General features: G+C 41.4%; 1 protein-coding gene across 2 annotated transcripts in view; it reads left to right on the plus strand.

The window, feature by feature from the left end:
• TMEM50B (transmembrane protein 50B) overlaps nt 1-21,689 on the plus strand; it is a 41,360-nt gene that overhangs the window by 6,609 nt on the left and 13,062 nt on the right. For both annotated transcript variants that reach the window (XM_069549260.1, XM_069549269.1), the window contains exons 2-4: nt 14,427-14,566; nt 16,574-16,686; nt 17,926-17,993. In XM_069549260.1, the coding sequence (XP_069405361.1) occupies nt 14,468-14,566; nt 16,574-16,686; nt 17,926-17,993 (280 nt within the window). In that variant the 5' untranslated portion in view covers nt 14,427-14,467. The remainder of the gene's footprint in view (nt 1-14,426; nt 14,567-16,573; nt 16,687-17,925; nt 17,994-21,689) is intronic.

Genomic DNA, 21,689 nt, shown 5'->3' on the forward strand with positions numbered 1-21,689 from the left:
AAGGAGGGGGTGGGGCAAACGGACAGAGAGCAGCATTGGCATATATGCGCCACCATGTTTAAGATAGACAGCTGGTGGGAACCGCTGTGTAGCGCAGGGAGCTCAGCTTGGTGCTGCATGATGACCCAGAGGGTGGGCTGGGGAGTGGGAGCTTCAGGAGGAGGGGGTGTATGTATGCTTACAGCTGATTGCCATTGCTCGCTCTACAGCAGAAATCAACACAACATGGTAAAATGATTATCCTCCAATTAAAAAAAAAAGCCTGAACAGTGCCAGTCACATAGCAACTATTCCATTAAAAATGGAATTAAATGAGCCTGGCCAGGAAGGCACAGGTGGTAAGAGGCTGATGTAGGCGAGGGCCCAGGCTGGTGCTCACTCCGTGGACTGTACTTTCAGCTGCCTGGGTGGTGGCTGTCGCTGGAGGAGGGTAATTGGTGTCTAGGCGTATACTTCCTTTGTGCCCTTTGGGAACGTTCTTACTCAGGTCTTTACCTGCTCATTACTGTTTGCCAGGTGGGTTCCCTTTCACCTACTTGGGTTCAGAGCTGTGACCTGCGGCTAGCTTCCCTGAACAGGGGAGGAGAGCATTTTCTGAGCAATCCCAGAGGACGCAAAGATTCCCAGGCAGGGCTCCTGCGGGGAAACCTGGGTAAAGGTGGCTTCCGAGAGTGAGTGATGTTTTCCTATGGTTAGATCAGCTCTGGGGTTGTGTAGCAGTCATCTTATTTAGGTAGCAACTCATGATAATCTGCCACTCTATTTTTTTCCAGCTTTTTATTATAAAAAATTTTTAAACATACAGAAAAATTGAACAATAGATTTAACATTTTGCCATATTGGCCTCATTTTTTTCTTTTTCTTTGCTGAACCATTTGCTCATATGTTGCTGACACTGATATCTCACCCCCAAATAGTAAGCAAGCATCTCCTAACAAGGTCATTCTCTTTACATAACCACAATTCTGTAATGTTCTCTGACCTGTATTCTGATTTCCCTAGCTGGCCCAGACTGCCTTAAAAGTTTTTTTTTTGAAACGAGGACCAGTAATGGCTTACACATTTCACTTGGTTGGTTAATTGTATATTTTGTCATAGATGAGTTTAATGGTGAAATCTTTTGAACCTTCTAGTTCGTATTGCTTTTGGAAACTACTTCATGACTGGAAAGATGATGGTTCTCAGAATCTTCGAAATGGAAGGGACCCTTGATGTCATCTGGTCCAGTTATTTCCGAACTTGGCTGATGTGTGTCTGCTGGGGTCCAGCCCCAGTGGATCCAGGGTGATTCGAAGGTGGGAGGACGGCTTCGGCGTCTTTGGAAAAATACATATTTAATTACAGATACAGAGAGAGATTAGAAACGGATAGTGTAATAGGAAGATTAGTGGAGAAAAGGAGGCTGAATAACTTGGATTACGTGGAATAGCATCCATGCTCCAGATGGGAATTCAGCCAGAAAAACGGGAGCAAGAAAGAAGCGACATGGGGGTATCAGTCTTTCCGGAAACTGATCCAATTTCTTTACTTTTGGGTTTGCTTATATACCTTTTGTTACACATAGGGATGAATACAGAGTCACGCGGGGGTCAGCAGTCCTGACCCTTATCAAAATCAGGTGCTTCACATAAATGTATAAAAAAAGGTATTAGGGATATTACATCATCTTCTGGCCATGAGTGAGACCTGCTGACATTTTATGATCTTTTCTTTCTGATAACCAAAAAACTTATTTTTTCCAAGGGTGTTTTTTCCTTAAACCAGGCACCACCCTCCAAATAAAGTTACATTCCTATAGGATGAGGGTGTAGTGAGTTACAATCAAGAAAGGAATTTATTTAACCCAAGGTTAACATGATTAATCTTAAAGGTTAATACTTGTTTCTCCTATATGCTTAAAGATTAATGCTTATTTCTCCTATATGCTAGTTATATTCATTATAAGGGCAGGGAATATGGAGATTTCGCAGCAAACATCAGCCCAACAAATGAAAATCCTTTCACCAGTGTTCCCCTTAAGATCTATTTAGTCTTAAGATAGTGATAAAGTTACATTTTTACATAGCAAGGACACAGTGATTTATAATAAAGTACAGTGATCTATTACAAAAGAGAAAATTCATTAACTCAAAAAGCCTAGTATTGCTAACATCAAAAACTACCTTATTTCCTTTTCTATATTCCAAATACATTGATTAATATATTCCCAGGTGCCTAAGGATATGGCTGCCTGGCGGCAATCATTGACTCAACAAGAAGAAAAAGCCCTATGCTAATTAAGACTCTCAAAATACTCCAAAACTCTCTGTGCTGTTTATGGTTGAGAGGTAGTAAACAATGTGTGTAGTGGCAGGAGTATGGATAATCCTGTCACACAAGCTAGTCTGTCAGCAGAGAGGTTTGACCTGAGACATCCTTGTCCCACCCAGAGCAGGGAATTAACAGCAATTGACACAACAAATGAAAAACCCTTCACCAATATAATTCCTAACCAACCCACTGTACTAATAATTTCCAACTCCCCAAAAGAATTTGCCTTTAGTAAGTCTAAAATATCTATGCCTCTCAGATTGGGAGGCTGGAAACAATCACATGAGGTGAGCTAGATAACCTTCAGAGGAGTCCATAAGCTGAAACACTCTTGTCACGTCCAAGAATTTTTATTGCCTTGGAGCTTCACGTTTATTCCTTCTCCTAGAGAAATGGTTATGGGGGAGAGCTCCCTGTAAAGTCAGAGGCGTAGGTGAGAGCATAAAACAGACTCTGGTTTCGGGGTTAGATGCTCGGGAACAGGGGGTTTCCTGAGGCTTGATCACGCCTTTGTGTATGCCAAGCCTCCTTCCTCATGACCCTTGCCATGGGCGGAGTTCCTCACACTGGCCCCTGGCATGTGTCCTAAAAGTTGAATTGGGAGTTTGTCTGTAGACAAGGAGATGAAGATCCATTCCAAGGACATAGATATATAGAAATAGATACAGAAATGTGTAAGTGAATATATTGAAAATATTTAACAGTTTGCCTAATAGTAGGTGTTTGGTAAGTATTGGCTGTCTTCTCCCTTTTATGTCTCTGTGACTGGAGTGAAGAGTGCCTCAGGCTAGTAGGAGATAAGGAAGCTATATTAGGGGGAGACTGTTAGAATAAAAGGCATGATCCCACCTGAATTTGTTTTTAAACTACTTTTTTTTTTTTCTTGACTGTGCCACGCAGCTTATTGGATCTTAATTCCCCAGCGAGGGAGCAAACCCATGCCCAAGTGGAAGCAAGGAGTCTTAACCACTAGGCTTCCAGGGAAGTCCCCCAATCTGAGTTTTAGAAAGTTCTGGCAGAATATGGAATTGAGAAAGCACAGAGGATGGTTTTAAGAAATAATATGCTTAAATATATTGTCATGGCAAGATTTTATTTCCTTCACTGAAATAACACTTTTTATTATCAGTGTTTACAAATTGTCAATTTAAATAAACCTAGATATAAAGTTGACTCTTCTTTTTTTGGTGACAGGATAATGAGACATGCATTGCATTTCAGAGTTTGAAAGACAGAATAGTTAGATTCAGTCATTCAGCAAGTATTGGAGCGCCTTCTTTATGCCATGTACTGTGCTAAGCTCTGGGAGAACCACAGTGAGCAAAAACGGACGTGGGTGTCCTTTGTGGAGCTTACTTTCTTCAGAGGGAGGTAGGTATTGATCACATAAAAGATTAATACTGAAATCCTAGGGGAATTAGGTCTGGCCGTGGAGTCAGGAGAGCATGGAAGCATCGTCCACTTGGATTATTTCAACAACCTTTTAACTGGTTTCGCTCCTTCCACTCTTCCCCCGGCAGTCTGTTCTCCCCACAACAGCCTAAGGGACGCTTTTAAATAAATGTAAGGCAGACTTCTCAGACTCCCTTGCTGCTGCTAAGTCGCATCAGTCGTGTCCCACTCTGTGCAACCCCATAGACGGCAGCCCACGAGGCTCCCCCGTCCCTGGGATTCTCTAGGCAAGAACACTGGAGTGGGTTGCCATTTCCTTCTCCAATGCCTGAAAGGGAAGTCGCTCAGTCGTGTCTGACTCTTCGCAACCCCATGGACTGCAGCGCACCAGGCTCCTCCGTCCACAGGATTCGCCAGGCAGGAGTGCTGGAGCGGGCTGCCATCGCCTTCTCCATTAGGGCTCCCAATTTTAATCAGTAAAGGTGAAAGTCCTCACAGTAGCCTGTGAGGCTACCCTATTGCCTCTCTGGTCTACTTTCCGAGCTCACTGACTCCACTGCAACCTCGCCTGCTTCCAAGTTGCTCCTTGAATAGCCAGTCCTGCCCTGGGGCCTTCGCCTTGCTGTTGTTCTGCTGATGCCCACGTGGCTAACTGCATGCCTCAGGTGTCATCTCTTCAAGGGGGCCTGGCTCGTCCACCAGTTTGGCCTTTCAGCTGGCCCATCGCCCACACTCCCAGGGCCCCTAGTCTGCTTTCCTGTCCCCCTCAGGGCATTTATCATTTTCCAACATGGTCTATAATTTACTATTTAAATTACGTTTATTGTGTCGTTCCCATCTCCCTTCTTTCCCACTGCCAAAGCTCCACATGGCCAGTGCTTTTTATCTGCTCATTGTTGTAAGTGTCCACAGCAGGGCCTGGCATGTAGCCAGCACTCCGTAAATAAACCTTGAATGAATGAAAGGAAAGCTGATGTTTGAGTGGAGAAGTCATAACTAAGGGGACATCTGGCATCACGAGTAGGAGTTAACCAGGTGAGCTGGGGATGGAAAGGTAGGTATCACGCGGAGGGGGCGTGGTTTGTATGGGGTGATTCATCAAGTGTAAGGCACTACAAGAGAAACGGGGATCACTCGGGGAGAGAGGAGAAAATATTTCAAGAGCAGCTTGAGGAAAATAAGTGCTGGACCGTGCTACAGCGTCTTTGTCTTTAGCAATGGAAAGATGGTAAAAGGTTTTAAGCAGGAAGGAGATGCCAGCTTTGTGCCTTTTAAAAGCAGTAACAACACTCTAGCTGTGGTATGGGGAACATATTGATGAGGGCACATATTGATGAGAGGATGAGGCTGGATCAGTTGGGAACCTGTTGTCATGGGACAGGTGGGAAAGGGACCTCTCTCCATCACTCAGGTGATGGTGCTGGAAGGGAGACGTGGAGAAGTTAGCCTTGAGAGAGTTAAGTGAAAGTTGCTCAGTCATGTCCAACACATTGCAACGCCATGGACTATACAGTCCATGGAATTCTCTAGGCCGGAATACTGGAGTGGTTAGCCTTTCCCTTCTCCAGGGGATCTTCCCAACCCAGGGATCAGTCCGCATCACAGGCGGATTCTTTACCAGCTGAGCCACAGGAAAGCCCTGAGAGAGTTAAAGGAGGCATAATCAGGTGAGGGATGTGAGAGGTAAGAAAGAAGTAAAGAGGAAGACACTTGCATTTCTGGCTTATGTAATCGAATGACTGGTGATTCATTAATTGTAGAGAATCCTGGAATAGGATCAGATTTGGAGGAGGGGGCCATGCATTTGAATTTGTGTTTGGACCTGCTGATTTTGAAGTGACTTTGAGACAGCCAGAGGGTGTCAGGCAAGTAGTTGGATGTATGGAAAAGTAAATCTGCGAATCAGCTGCATAGGGAGGCAGTATAGGGAAGGGTTCACCATTTTGAATAATTCATGTTTTGAATAATTCAAAGTTGTTAAGGATATTATTGGGGCAAATTGTATAGCTACACGATCAGAGTCTCCTTAAAAACCTAAGCTCCCTGTCCTTTACTTTGGCTTTTAGTTTTAAATCTTTTACCAAAATTGATGCTACTTCCTAAATTTTATTTCTGTTAATAGATGATTTATAGGTGAGAAGGCAAAGAAGCATCCTGAGATTAAGTATGTTAAATGTCTTTTCCAAAAGTATTTTAGCTTTCTGAATAATTCATACTGTTGGATCTTAAGGCCTATAAAATATTCATACTGTGAGTGCCCAGAAACCAGGTTTGTAGCAACCCAGGAAGAAAGCTCGTATTCTCCAGGCTCGCTTGGCAAGATTCGAAGCGGCAGTAATCACACTGTCCTTGTGGATTTCATCGGACAGTTTTCTTCTATCTCTGGGTGGTCACAGGGTTCCTGTAAATTGGGGCCGTTTCTCTTCATCTTGTTTTTCTTGCTCTCTTCACCACAGGCAGTAGGATAGTAACTTTCTGCCCAAGAAACCAGAAATGAGAGAAATGCTGTGAATCTCTCTGGCATAGGTACAGTGTAATGGTCGCGAGACGGGTTTTGGAATCAGATGTGAGCTTCAGTGGAATCCTGGCTTTCCTTCTTGCTAGCACTGACCTTGGGCCAGTTCTTCTCTAAACTTTTTTTTTAGTAATACCAGAGAATCTTAGTAATTGCCTTAGAGTATTTGTGAGGAGTCAGTGGAATAGTCTGTGCAAAGAGTTCCTCTGAGGATGGAGTGGAGTTGTCTGTAATCTATAAGCACCTGTAACTAATAGCCAGTAGTAGTAGTAGAGGTAGGGAAGATATATATTTTACTCTGTATGGCTCTTACATGTTTCGTTTGACTGCCTCGTGAAGCTTGTGGGACTTTAGCTCCCCAGCCAGGGGTTGAGCCTGGGCCCTCGACATTTGAAAGCACAGAGCCCTAACTGCTGGACCACCAGCGAATTCCCATAGATTTTATTTCTGTCTCTTTTGAGTCAGCTGTCTGATTATGTAGACCTACTATCTTGAACAGTATTTAAATTTTGTAAATTTCCTGATTTGGGGTTGGGGGGGTATCGGTTTTGTTGTTGTTGTTGTTTTTTAACAAATTGTAACTTGATTTAAAAAACATCTCAGTTGATTTCTCTGCCGGTTTGTTCACCTCCTGATGATGGGTGCCAAGTTTTATTCATTTTTGTTTTTCCCACAGTACCTTGCTTGTAAGACATGTTCTGTAAGTACTCCATACATGTTCTAGAGGAGTTTTGTGCTGGTTAAGTTCCACTGTGTGTTGTCCGCTGTGATGCCTGGCACACAGTGATGCAAGGAAGGAAGGAAGGGAGTCGGAGATGAGCAGAGTCAGTCCTCCGCCCTCTTCTGCGTTTCTTCCTCAAGATACCCTAGCTGCGCCCATGACTTCAGCTGCCACTTAATCACTGCAAACCTCCAGCCTCTTTTTTTGTCTTAAACCAACTGTTCCATCTGTGCATCTGTCTTTGGCACCTCTCCACCTGCAGGCCCTTCATCATTTCAAGCCCATTATGCTCAAACTCTCCCTTTCTCCCTTCCCTGGTTTGGTTAGTGGTGTCTTGCCAGGCATTGAGCACCCAAACGTAGTCATTCTTAGCTCTTCCTTGCTTGTGGATAATACCATGCTAATATTTCTCAAACAAAACCCTTTTCTTTAGCCTTACTCATCTGGCCTCAGCTTATATCGTTATTCTCTTTCTATCTAGAAGGTGCTTTTAACATTTTCCTTCAGTCCCTTCTCCATACTCCTCTGCCCAGAATTATCTTTCTAAATCACAGCACTGATCTTGTCTTCCCTCCTCACAAGCCTCTGGCAGTTCCCTAGTTCTCAAAGCAGGGACCTACAGACTGAGCTGTGGGCGAAGTCTGGTCTGCTGCCTGCTTTGTAAATTAAGTATTATTGGAATACAGGCATGTACTCATTTGTCCACATAGTGTCTATGCTGTTATAACAGCAGAGATGAATAGTCCTGACGGAGATCGTTTGGTCTGCAAAGCCAAAAATGTACACTGTCTGGTTCTTTACAGAAGAAGTTGGCTAATCCCTGGCTTAGAGGGTAGAGGTCAGATTTGCATAGGCTGAAAAATTCTTCTTGATCTTGTCCCAAACAGGTTAATCACCACCACCACTCTTTGAAATACTGTAAACGCTACCCTGTTTTCTTGTGTGCCTACATGATTTCACATATTTTATTCCTTCTTTTTCATCTATCACATTCCTATTGTTGCTTCAAAACTCAGCCAAGTTTATTTTTCCTTTATCAAACTTCCCTCAACTCTTCCTGGCAACTCTTCTGTAACACTGTTTTTATATTTCTATTGTAGCACTTTTATGTTATAGCCCATAGTTTATGTATATTTATAGCACATTTATTGTTCTGACAATGTCCCCTAAATTCTTTACGTTGATTGTGGTAATCATTTTTGTATACACAGCACCTAACATCATTTGGCAACTAGTGCAGTTCAGTTCAGTTCAGTCGCTCAGTCGTGTCTGACTCTTTGCGGCCCCGTGAATCGCAGCACGCCAGGCCTCCCTGTTCATCACCAACTCCCGGAGTTCACTCAGACTCACGTCCATCGAATCAGTGATGCCATCCAGCCATCTCATCCTCGGTCGTCCCCTTCTCCTCCTGCCCCTAATCCCTCCCAGCATCAGAGTCTTTTCCAATGAGTCAACTCTTCGCATGAGGTGGCCAAAGTACTGGAGTTTCAGCTTTAGCATCATTCCTTCCAAAGAAATCCCAGGGCTGATCTCCTTCAGAATGGACTGGTTGGATCTCCTTGCAGTCCAAGAGACTCTCAAGAGTCTTCTCCAACATCACAGTTCAAACGCATCAGTTCTTCGGCTCTCAGCCTTCTTCACAGTCCAACTCTCACATCCATACATGACCGCAGGAAAAACCATAGCCTTGACTAGATGGACCTTAGTCGGCAAAGTAACGTCTCTGCTTTTGAATGTACTATCTAGGTTGGTCATAACTTTTCTTCCAAGGAGTAAGCGTCTTTTAATTTCATGGCTGCAGTCACCATCTGCACTGATTTTGGAGCCCCAAAAAATGAAGTCTGACACTGTTTCCCCATCTATTTCCCATGAAGTGATGGGACCGGATGCCATGATGTTCGTTTTCTGAATGTTGAGCTTTAAGCCAACTTTTTCACTCTCCTCTCTCACTTTCATCAAGAGGCTTTTTAGCTGCTCCTGACTTTCTGCCATAAGGGTGGGGTCATCTGCATATCTGAGGTTATTGATATTTTTCCCGGCAGTCTTGATTCCAGCTTGTGCTTCTTCCAGCCCAGCGTTTCTCATGATGTACTCTGCATAGAAGTTAAATAAGCAGGGTGACAATATACAGCCTTGACATACTCCTTTTCCTGTTTGGAACCAGTCTGTTGTTCCATGTCCATTTTTAACTGTTGCTTCCTGACCTGCATACAGATTTCTCAAGAGGCAAGTCAGGTGGTTTGGTGTTCCCATCTCTTTCAGAATTTTCCACAGTTTATTGTGATCCACACAGTCAAAGGCTTTGGCATAGTCAAGAAAGCAGAAATAGATATTTTTCTGGAACTCTTTTGCTTTTTCCATGATCCAGCGGATGTTGGCAATTTGATCTCTGGTTCCTCTGCCTTTTCTAAAACCAGCTTGAACATCAGGGAGTTCACGGTTCACGTATTGCTGAAGTCTGGCTTGGAGAATTTTGAGCGTTACTTTACTATCATGTGAGATGAGTGCAATTGTGCGGTAGTTTGAGCATTCTTTGGCATTGCCTTTCTTTGGAATTGGAATGAAAACTGACCTTTTCCAGTCCTGTGGCCACTGCTGAGTTTTCCAAATTTGCTGGCATATTGAGTGCAGCACTTTCACAGCATCATCTTTCAGGATTTAAAACAGTTCAACTGAAATTCCATTACCTTCACTAGCAAAGAAAGATGAACAAACAGATGGTAGTATGAAAGTTTGGTCAAAGGAAAGAATTTTGAATTTTGGGACTTGGGTGTCTATAGAAATTGCTCAGACCATGTTTATATATTATTCAGGTGTTTGTTGTTTTCTCCTCTTGCTTTTTGCAGCTGTCCTTTGGTTTCCTAAACTAACTGTTTAGAAATTTTCACAATAGAATCATTTAAAATGCCCTCTAAAAAAGCATTCCCTGGTGGTTCAGTGATTAGGATTCCGAGCTTCCACTTAAGGGGGCATAGGTTTGATCCCTGGTTGGGGAACTAAGATCCTGTATGCTGCATGGCACAGGCAAAAAAAAAAAAAAAAAAGGACTCATTTCTCTTTATAAAGAGTTACCTCTTTTAGGAGTGGCAATAATGACTGTAATGTCTAGTCAAGGCTATGGTTTTTCCAGTGGTCATGTATGGATGTGAGAGTTGGACTGTGAAGAAAGCTGAGGGCCGAAGAATTGATGCTTTTGAACTGTGGTGTTGGAGAAGACTCTTGGGAATCCCTTGGACTGCAAGGAGATCCAACCAGTCCATCCTAAAGGAGATCAGTCCTGGGTGTTCATTGGAAAGACTGATGCTAAAACTGAATGGCATCACCGAGTCGATGGACATGAGTCTGAGTGAACTCCGGGAGTTGGTGTTGGACAGGGAGGCCTGGAGTGCTGCGATTCATGGGGTCACAAAGAGTCGGACATGATTGAGCGGCTGAACCGAACTGAACTGAACTGAATGTATTAGGAAACTTCCATTAGTTCAGTTTAATAATCTTGTTTTTTAAAAATTGCTACCAGGGTCAGTTTTATGGGAGAACATACCAGTAATTTCCTTGACCTCAAAAAAGTTTGTTTATTAAACATAGTTATAGACATAGTACATCATATAAAACGTTTTTCAACAGGCAAGAAGAATCAACAATTCATAGTTTTAATTACTGTGTTAATGTTAAAAGTCACTTTGCATTAAAAAAATGTAATTCATGCTCAGTGCAGCAGACTTTGAAAATAGACTAAAAAACACACCATCTTATTATCATCCATATGTATAATGATTTTATGGAAGTACTGGTGTTTGTCCTTCTAGCATTTTTACACACGTATGTGTTTATATATACTGCTGATTCTTTTTTCTAAAAAGGAAATAATGCAATAGTTTTAATAACCTACTTTTTTCGCTTAGTCATTACCATTTACTCATGCCATTCAGTGTTTCTCAGAAATAAATATAAAACAAGTTCTTTTCACATGGCATGTGGGATATCAGCTCCCCAGCTAGAGATCACACCTGCACCCCCTGCATTGGAAGCATCGGGTCTTAACCCCTGGGCCACCGGGGAAGTCCCTCAGAAATACTTTTTAAATGTCTGCATTCACGCCAAAGCCTTTGACTGTGGGGATCACAACAAACTGGAAAATTCTGAAAGAGAAGGGAATACCAGACCACCTGACCTGCCTCCTTAGAAACCTGTATGCAGGTCAGGAAGCAACACTTAGAACTGGACATGAACAACAGACTGGTTCCAAATTGGGAAAGCAGTACATCAAGGCTGTATATTGTTACCCTGTTTGTTTAACTTCTATGCAGAGTACATCATGTGATATGCTGGGCTGGATAAAGCAAAAGCTGGAATCAACATTTCCAGGAAAAATATCAATAACCTCAGATATGCAGATGATGCCTCCCTTAGGGCAGAAAGCGAAGAAGAACTAAAGAGCCTCTTGATGAAAGTGAAAGCAGAGAGTGAAAAAGTTGGCTTAAAACTCAACATTCAGAAAATAAAGGTCATGGCATCTGGTCCCATCACTTCATGGCAAATAGATGGGGAAACAATGGAAATAGAGATTTTATTTTCTTGGGCTCCAAGATCACTGCATATGGTGACTGCAGCCATGAAATTAAAAGATGCTTGCTCCTTGGAAGGAAAGTTATGACCAACCTAGACAGCATATTAAAAAGCAGAGACATTACTTTGCCAACAAAGGTCCATCTAGTCATAGCTATCATTTTTCCAGTGGTCATGTATGGGTGTGAGAGTGGACTATGAAGAAAGCTGAGCGCCGAAGAATTGATGCTTTTGAACTGTGGTGTTGGAGAAGACTCTGAGAGTCCCTTGGACTGCAAGGAGATCCAGCAGGAGATCCATCTCCATCCTAAGGGAGATGATCAGTCCTGGGTGTTCATTGGAAGGACTGATGTTGAAGCTGAAACTCCAATACTTTGGCCACCTGATGCGAAGAGCTGACTCATTTGAAAAGACCCTGATGCTGGGAAAGATCGAAGGCAGGAGGAGAAAGGGACAACAGAGGATGAGATGGTTGGATGGCATCACTGACTCAATGGACATGAATTTGGGTAAAGTCCGGGAGTTGGTGATGGACAGGGAAGCCTGGCGTGCTGCAGTTCAGGCGGTTGCAAAGAGTTGGATAGGAACTGAGCTACTGAACTGAACTGAACTGAACTGAACTGATGCCATTTTATACAAGGGACTTCATTGTCCACAGATTTTAATATCCAAAGGGAGTCCTAGAACCAAACCCCCTGTATATACTGAGGGGTGACTGTATGTTTTCTGAAATGAATTTTAAGAAAACTAGTTGTTTGGCTGTGTCAGGTCTTAGTTGCAGTATGCGGGACCTTTCCGGATCTTTCACTGTGGCGTGCTCCTTTGCTAGCTGTGGTTCCACAGGCTCTGGGACGAATGGGCTCAGTAGTTGCGGCCTGCAGACCTAGTTGCTCTGAGGCATGTGGGATTTTACTTCCCCGACCAGGGATCAAACCCACATCTGCATTGAAAGGTGGATTCTTAACCCTTGGACCACTGGGTAAGTCCTGGGAAATGAATTTTACAATAGGAAGTACGACTTCTGTTTTAACCTTCAGACATTGTCTTAAATTCATGGTGACCTTCCCCTAAACTTGCTTTTTAACTAGTTAATATTTAGTCTTTGATAACATTTCATCGACATGTCTGTAGACTATCTTGATGAAACATACCCATAATGCATACAGAGTAAGTCTTTAGTGCGGCTAAAGTGTATCTAAATGATAAAATTAAAAAAAAACTTTTTGTGGGTGAAATTTACATGCTGCAAAATACACAGCTCTTAAGTGTACACTTCAGTAACTTTTGATAAATACATGTACCTGCATAATCAGTATCTCAACCAAGATACAGGCCATTTCTATCACTCCCCCCGCCCCCCACCCTGCAAAAAAAGTTCCCTTGTAGTCAGTTCTCAGTCCCTATAGGCAATCATGTTTTGATTTCTGGGAACATTGGTTAGTTTCACCTCTTAAGCTTCATTTAAATAGCATCATACGTATATACTCATTTGTGTCTGCCTTTTTTCACATAAATCTGGTTTCTGAGGTTTTTTTTCCTGTGTGATTATATATATTCATCCTTTTTTGTCCCTGAATAATATTCCATTCTGTGGATTGATCATAAATTGTTTATCCGTTTGTTCTTCTGTTAAGCATTTAGGTTGTTTCAGTTTGGAACTAATATGAATAAACCTGCTCTAAACTTCCTTGTAAAAGTCTTTTTGTGTATGTGGACATATGTTTTTACTTCCCTTGGTAAATATTTAGAAATGGAATTGCTAGATTATAGGAAGTTTTATTTTTAACTTTGTAAGAAATTGCAACCAGAAATGTGTAAGATTTCCAATTGTTCTACCACCAACAGTCAATCTTTTTAAAAAGTCTTAGCTCTTCTAGTGGACGTGATATTTCTTTAATTTGCATTTCCCTGATAACTAATGATATTCAATGCTTTTTAAGATGCTTTTGTTCATTGTATTTTAATTTAATTAATTTATTGTTGGCTGCAGTGGGTCATTGTTGCTGTGTGAGGACTTTCTCTAGTTGCGGTGAGGGGTTATTCAGGTATTTAAGAGAGTTTATATTGCAGTGTTTGAGGCTAGCTATTGGCTGGGCTAGCCTGGAACTGTAGACCAGAACACCTATATGTGGTTTCCTCACAGTACTGTGGTCTTGGATTTTTCATGAAGGAACCAGGACTCTGGTTTTAGTGTTCCTTACCTTGTATGATATAGTCTAAGAAGTTACATGACATCACTTTCTCTACTTTGTTGGTCAGCCCACCTTTGCTGTGCTGTGCTTAGTCGCTCAGTCATGTCTGACTCTTTGCAACCCCCTGGACTGTAGCCCACCAGGCTTCTCTGCCCATGGGGATTTTCCAGGCAAGAAAACTAGAGTGGGTTGCTGTGCCCTCCTCCAGGGGATCTTCCCAACCCTGAGATCGAACCCAGGTCTCTCACATTGCAGGCAGATTCTTTACCATATGAGCTACAGGGGAAGCCCAAGAATACTGGAGTGGGTAGCCTATTCCTTCTCCAGGGGATCTTCCCGACCCAGGAATCGAACCAGGGTCTCCTGCATTGCAGGTGGATTCTTTACCAGTTGAGCTACCAGGGAAGCCCTCAACCCACCTTTATTGTTGGCCTCAATTCAAAGGAAGGTACATAGATCCACCTCACAACTGGAGAAGTGTCAGAGACTTTGCTCATTTAACAGATACTGTTAGTAAGCGCCCTCTTGTGTCCTAGCAGTCTTAGGTACATCTCAATAGATGTAGTACTGAATTTTTCTGAATAGATGTAGTGTAGTACTGAATTTTTCTTCTTACCTATAGGAGATAAAGACCTGAAGTAAGTTGGTCTTTAAAGCTTTAAGAAAGTAGTAGAATATTTCACTTTTTAAAAATATTTCCTTACATGGATTTTTTTTCTTTTTTTTTTAGAATATAGTATTTAATGAAAAATACATGCTTAAGTGGTGAAAATGGCGGGCTTCCTAGACAATTTCCGTTGGCCGGAATGTGAGTGCATTGACTGGAGTGAGAGAAGAAATGCGGTGGCCTCTGTGGTTGCAGGTATATTGGTAAGTGGAAAGGCGTGGTTGGCGACATTCATGCCTCACCTTTCCCCCTCGAAATTTATCTTGATTCCTTTGCACTGTGAATAACCAAGATAGTACAGTTTTTGTAGGCAGTAGCTTTTTTTCCTGCCTTTTTGTTTTACTGTTTATTTCTTTATCTTGGGCCGTGCTGGGCTTTCGTCGCTGTGTGCAGGTCTGCTCTGGTTGCAGCGCCCGTGCTTCTCATTGCAGTGCCGCCTCTCCTGGAGGAGCATAGGCTGTAGGGCGCATGGGCTTCTGTAGTTGCTGCTTGGGGGCTCCAGGGCCCGGGCTCAGTAGCTGTGCTGCATGGGCTTAGTTGCCCCTCTGCATGTGGGATCCTCACGGGCCAGGGATTGAACCCGTGGACCTTGCATCAGCAGGCAGATTCTTAACTGCTAGATCACCAGGGAAGTCCTTTTTTTTTTTTTTTTTAATGCTTTTTACTAAAAATATCAAACATACAGACAAAAATAGAATGGTATAAAGAGTCCCTTCTCACCCTCTGTACTTAATCTTTGAGCTTCAAAAAAAATTAAATCATGGACTTCTCTGATGGGCCAGTGGTTAAGACTCCAGGATTCCACTGCAGGGGGCATGAGCTGGATCCCTCCTCAGGGAACTAAGATCCCACATGCCGCAATGAAAGTGAAAGTGAAGTTGCTCAGTCGTGTCCAACTCTTTGGGAACCCATGGACTGTAGCCTGCCAGGCTCCCCTGTCCATGGGACTCTCCAGGCAAGAATACTAGAATGGGTTGCCATTTCCTTCTCCAGGAGATCTTCCCAACCTAGGGATCGAACCTCGGTCTCCTGCATTGCAGGCGGATTCTTTACCCTCTGAGCCACTAGGGAAGCCACAGGGCACAGCGCCCCCTCCCCCAGCCCCGCAAAATCAGATCATGGCCAATCTTGTGGTGGAAATCAAGCATTCCCTGCCCTCACTGAATAAGATGCTTGCGATATTTTAAATGTCATTCAAGAGCTTCTTTACGATACTGGCATATTCCATCATGAAGTTTTGCATTAATTTTCTTGGTCTGAAGACTCTTGTTATAAAACTTTTCATTTTGAAGCTAAATGTATTCTGGTGCCTCCAAGGCCTGAAACGGGTTACGTTCCCTTTCAGGGAGCTCATCGTTGAAACCACAACCACCTTGAGCTGGGACCAGAAAGATCCTTTTAGACTTAATGTAAATTTCTCTTTTTCAGTGTATAGTTCTACACCTGAAGTCCAATAGAAAAAAAAAAAGTAGGACAAGAACTCAAGATAACTGTGCAGCAGTATTCATGCAGAAGTCTTTTAGGTGTTTCTAAGTTTTTCTTGCTCTCTAGGGTCATCTCGCCTGCACTTAATTTGCCTATGAAATTCCTTAGTAACTTTTTTACTTTGTCTATTCAGCCTAGTTTACATAGAAACTTTACATTTTGCAAACTCATATTTAATCAGTTTTATAGTATTTAATCAAATTGCCTATTAATTAAAATCATAGCAAGCTTAGACGTTTTCTTGGAGACGTGGCAACTCATTTGTGGAAATGAAAGTGCTTGGTCACATTAAAAAGGAATGTCCGAGTGCTTTTTAATATGAACAAGAGAGTGAAACTAGGTAATCAGGGAACTGGTTAGTTAAGAGAGCTTTGGTTGTATATAATTTAATGGTGCATTTATGGTGTATTTTATGGTTGTATATAAATTTATGGTGAAAGAAGCAGATAATTCATTCCTAGATAATAAATTTTTCATCTTGCACTGAGAGCAGAACATCAGAATCTTATACTGATTTAATTAGTTGGGTTTACCTCATATACTATAAAGAAGTAAACAAGGGATTCTTATTTTTTATATTTCAGCATCTAAAACTCAAAGTAGACATATTTCATTGCATGTTTCAATTATATGGTCCATAGAGAACGTGAAATGTTAAGGAGCATGTAAGCCGAGTGTTAGTGTTAGTGCTGTTTTACCGACGTGGGCCCTCTCTCCTTCTCAAGTTTTTTACCGGTTGGTGGATAATGATCGACGCAGCTGTAGTGTATCCGAAGCCAGAGCAGCTGAACCATGCCTTTCACACATGTGGTGTGTTTTCCACATTGGCTTTCTTCATGTAAGTATGAGGTAACTCTCAACTCAAGATTATTTTCCTGAAAACTTTTTTTTCTCAAAAGTTTAATGTTATCTGAAATAACTTCGATTGATTCTTTAACATGATATATATATATGTGCTTATATCTATATTCCCATTTTATTAAAATTTTTTAAAATCAAGAAAGACTTGAATTTAGTCAGATAATCTTTTTATCCTCTATAATGATTCAGCATGTGATTTTCGATCTTATATTTGTTAAACTGACAAATTACTATGTTTTATAGATCTTAAGACTATTTTTTGTATTTTAACATCTCTGAATATCAGCATGTTTCTCATAGTCATTGGTATCTTATAATCCATAATTTTTTCCCTTGGCAGCATGAAAAATAATGGTGCATCTTAAAAATCATTGGCATTTTAGATTTAATCAAGTTTGTACATTTGTAGATTTTTTAGGAGGGGAGTAATCCATGGAGTATTATTTAAATGTATTACTTGACTGTATTTGCCAGTATTGGGGGGAGGACAGGATTAACCTTAAATTAAGAGATTGATCTATGGCTTTTCTTTTTTATTAAATCATTTTCAGGTTTAGCCATTCTGTTACTTCCTAAGAGTTTAGAAGCTTTTCATGGATGTCTTTAATAATTTAAAAAACATGTTGAATATTAAGATTATATAATTTTATTATAGTCAGAAGCTTTAAAAACATTTAAATTTGTAGAAGATGGATCTACTTATATTCATTTAGGAAACTAAGTAAAGACAGTTCCTACTACAAATGAACCTGCTCTGACAAAAGTGGAAAGAGAAGCTGGATTATACATAAACCACATGTTCTCTGAATTTGAGAAATGGATGAGAGAAAGTCACTTGACTTTTAACACAAAGAGAAACTTTTGAGCTCTTGGTTATAGTGAGAGCCTTAAAATGGGGTAACACACAGTGGGCCACTCATGTAAAATAGGCAAGGAAATCAGAAAACAGGAGTCTCTTTCATAATCTCTGGAGGCAAGTGATAGTAATCCCTGAAAATTAAATCTTGTCTGGGTGTATTTTAGTAAAGTAAGACTACTGTAATATTTCTATCCATTAGGACATTTAAGTTAAAAGATACATTCAGTTACTCAGATGTTGACTTTAGTTAGAAAATGTTTCTCTTCTAAATGACTTGTGAAGAAGTCATTCCCTTCTAAATATCTGTGACTCTTTTAGCAGCCTGAAAGCTTATTGGATGATTTTGTCTTGTTCTAGGATAAACGCTGTGTCCAACGCTCAGGTGAGAGGTGACAGTTACGAGAGCGGCTGTTTAGGAAGAACAGGTAAGGCCCTTTTGAGTGGTTACTGTATGCTAGTGAAAGAGAGATTTATCAGTAGAAAAAACAAAGCCTCTTGTGAGTCTTTATTTAGGGATGGTAATGATTATGTAGAATTGTTAAAGTTTTGCTTTTAAAAAAGTTTTTGTTATTTAAAACTTTAAGAAAGTTGAAGTTACTGGTTTTTGTCATCTTATATTGTCTATAGTATATAGATAAAATATACCATTCAGAATCAGTGGATCTTGACTCCAGGTTATTCTTCTGTACTAATGATGGGTTTATTCTTATCCCAAATGTTGACCAATAATGTTACTTACAATATGGCTGATTGTGATTATTTAACAGCAAAGTACGAACACATTAAGAAATCAAACCTAGGGCTACAGTGTTTTTCACATTTAGTTCTGATCACCTGAATAACGAACCCATAGACTACAACGAAAGTGTCTAGAAGAATCATACTGTCTACATACACAATTTTTTGTTTGAAATCTTTTGATTTGTCATCCAATAGTATTTTTTTTATTCTGACCATGACACATTCTATTAGAATCCAGGGGTGTGTTTCCAGTGGAATTTTCTTGCTGTATATGAGAAGTACAGGACTAGACATCCTGTTTCCAGCCTTTAAGGATGAGAGAGGTTAACTTGTAATTATATTCAGAAATTGGGAATACGTGGGAAAGGAATTTTGAAGGATGATTAGGAATAATAGCAAGCACTTGTAGAATTCAGTTCAGTTCAGTTGCTCGGTCATGTCCATCTCTTTGCGACTCCATGGACTGTAGCACACCAGGCTTCCCTGCCCAAAACGAACTCCAGGAGCTTGCTCAAAACTCATGTCTGTCGAGTCAGTGATGCCATCCAACCATCTCATCCTCATCCTCCCATCTTTAATCTTTCTTAGCATCAGGATCTTTTCCAAGGAGTCAGTTCTTTGCATCAGGTGGCCAAAGTATTGGAGTTTCAGCTTCAGCATCAGTCCTTTCAGTAAATATTCAGGACCCATTTCCTTTAGGATAGACTGGTTGGATCTCCTTGCAGTCCAAGGGACTCTCAAGAATCTTCTCCAATACCACAGTTCAAAAGAATCAAATCTTCAGCGCTCAACTTTCTTTATAGTCCAACTGTCACACCCATACATGACCACTGGAAAAACGATAGCTTTGACTAGATGGACCTTTGTGGGCAAAATAATGTCTCTGCTTTTTAATATGCTGTCTAGGTTGGTCATAACTTTCCTTTCAAGCAGTAAGTGTCTTTTAATTTCGTGGCTGCAGTCACCATCTGCAGTGATTTTGGAGCCCAAGAAGATAAAGTCTGTCACTGTTTTCACTGTTTCCCTATCTATTTGCCATGAAGGGATGGGACCAGATGCCATGACCGTTGTTTTCTGAATGTTGAGCTTTAAGCCAACTTTTTCACTCCTCTTTCACTTTCATCAGGAGTCTGTTTAGTTCTTCTTTGCTTTCTGCCATAAGGGTTCTGTCATATGCATATCAGAGGTTGTTGATATTTTTCCTGGCAGTCTTGATTCCCGCTTTTGCTTCATCTAGCTGGCATTTCACTTGATGTACTCTTCATATAAGTTAAACAAGCAGGGTGAGAGTATATAGCCTTGACATACTCCTTTCTCGATTTGGGCCCAGTCTGTTGTTCCATGTCCAGTTCTAACTGTTGCTTCCTGACCTGCATACAGATTTCTCAAGAGGCAGGTCAGGTGGTCTGGTATTCCCATCTCTTGAAGAATTTACCACAGTTTGTTGTGATCCATACAGTCAAAGGCTTTTGGTGTAGTCAGTAAAGCAGAAATAGATGTTTTTCTGGAACTCTTGCTTTCTTGATGATCCAGTGGATGTTGGCAATTTGATCTCTGGTTCCTCTGCCTTTTCTAAAGCCAGTTTGACATCTGGAAGTTCATGGTTCACATACTGTTGAAGCCTGGTTTGGAGAATTTTGACCATTACTTTGCTAGCATGTGAGATGAATACAATTGTGCAGTAGTTTAAACATTCTCTGGCATTGCATTTCTTTGGGATTGGAATGAACACTGACCTTTCTCAGTCCTGTGGCCACTATGGAGTTTTCAAATTTGCTGGCATATTGAGTGCAGCACTTTCACAGCATCATCTTTTAGGATTTGAAATAGCTCCACTGGAATTCCTTCACCTCCGCTAGCTTTGTTCATAGTGATGTTTCCTAAGGCCCACTTGACTTTGTGTTCTAGGATGTCTGGCTCTGGGTGAGTGATCACACCATCATGGTTATCTCGGTCATGAGGTCATGAAGATATTTTTTGTACGGTTCTTCCATGTATTCTTGCCTCCTCTTCTTAATATCTTCTGCTTCTGTTAGGTCCATACCATTTCTGTCCTTTATCGAGCCTATCTTTGCATGAAATATTCCCTTGGTATCTCTAATTTTCTTGAAGAGAGCTCTAGTCTTTTCCATTCTGTTGTTTTCTTCTATTTGCATTGATCACTGAGGAAGGCTTTCTTATCTCTCCTTGCTCATCTTTGAAACTCTGCATTCAAATGGGTATATCTTTTCTTTTCTCCTTTGCCTTTAGTGTCTCTTCTTTTCTCAGCTATTTGTAAGGCCTCCTCAGACAACCATTTTGCCTTTTTGCATTTCTTTTTCTTGGGAATGATCTTGATCCCTGCCTCCTATACAATGACATGAACCTCCATCTATAGTTCTTCAGGCACTCTGTCTATCAAATCTAACCCCTTGAATCTATTTGTCACTTCCACTGTATAATCATAAGGGATTTGATTTAGGTCATTCCTAAACGGTCTAGTTGTTTTCCTCACTTTCTTCAATTTAAGCCTGAATTTGGCAATAAGGAGTTCATGATCTGAGCCACAGTCAGCTCTGGTCTTGTTTGCTGACTGCATAGAGCTTCTCCATCTTTGGTTGCAAAGAATATAGTCAGTCTGATTTCTGTATTGACCATCTGGTGATGTCCGTGTGTAGAGTCTTCTCTTGTGTTGTTGGAAGAGGGTGTTTGCTATAACCAGTGCGTTCTCTTGGCCAAATTCTGTTAGCCTTTGCCCTGCTTCATTTTGTACTTCAAGGCCAAATTTGCTTGTTACTCCAGGTGTTTCTTGACTTCCTACTTTTGCATTCCAGTCCCCTATAATGAAAAGGACATCTTTTTTGGGTGTTAGTTCTAGAAGGTCTTGTAGGTCTTCATAGAACCATTCAACTTCAGCTTCTTCAGCATTAGTGGTTGGGGCATAGACTTGGATCACTGTGATATTGAATGGTTTGCCTTGAAAATGAACAGAGATCATTCTGTCATTTTTGAGATTGCATCCAAGTACTGCGTTTCTGACTCTTGTTGACTATTAGGGCTACTCCATTTCTTCTTGCCCACAGTAGTAGATATAAATTTGCCCACTGCAGTCCATTTTAGTTCACTGATTCCTAAAATGTCAGTGTTCACTCTTGCCATCTCCTGTTTGGCCACTTCCAATTTACGTTGGTTCATGGCAGTGGCACCCCACTCCAGTCCTCTTGCCTGGAGAATCCCAGGGACAGGGGAGCCTGGTGAGCTGCCATCTCTGGGGTCGCGCAGAGTCAGACACGACTGAAGTGACTTAGCAGCATGGACCTAACATTCCATGTTCCTATGCAATATTGCTCTTTACAGCATTGGACTTTACTTCCATCGCCAGTCCCATCTACAACTGGGTG

This window comes from Ovis canadensis, chromosome 1, assembly GCF_042477335.2.
Source record: "Ovis canadensis isolate MfBH-ARS-UI-01 breed Bighorn chromosome 1, ARS-UI_OviCan_v2, whole genome shotgun sequence".
In the NCBI taxonomy this organism is placed as follows: domain Eukaryota; kingdom Metazoa; phylum Chordata; class Mammalia; order Artiodactyla; family Bovidae; genus Ovis; species Ovis canadensis.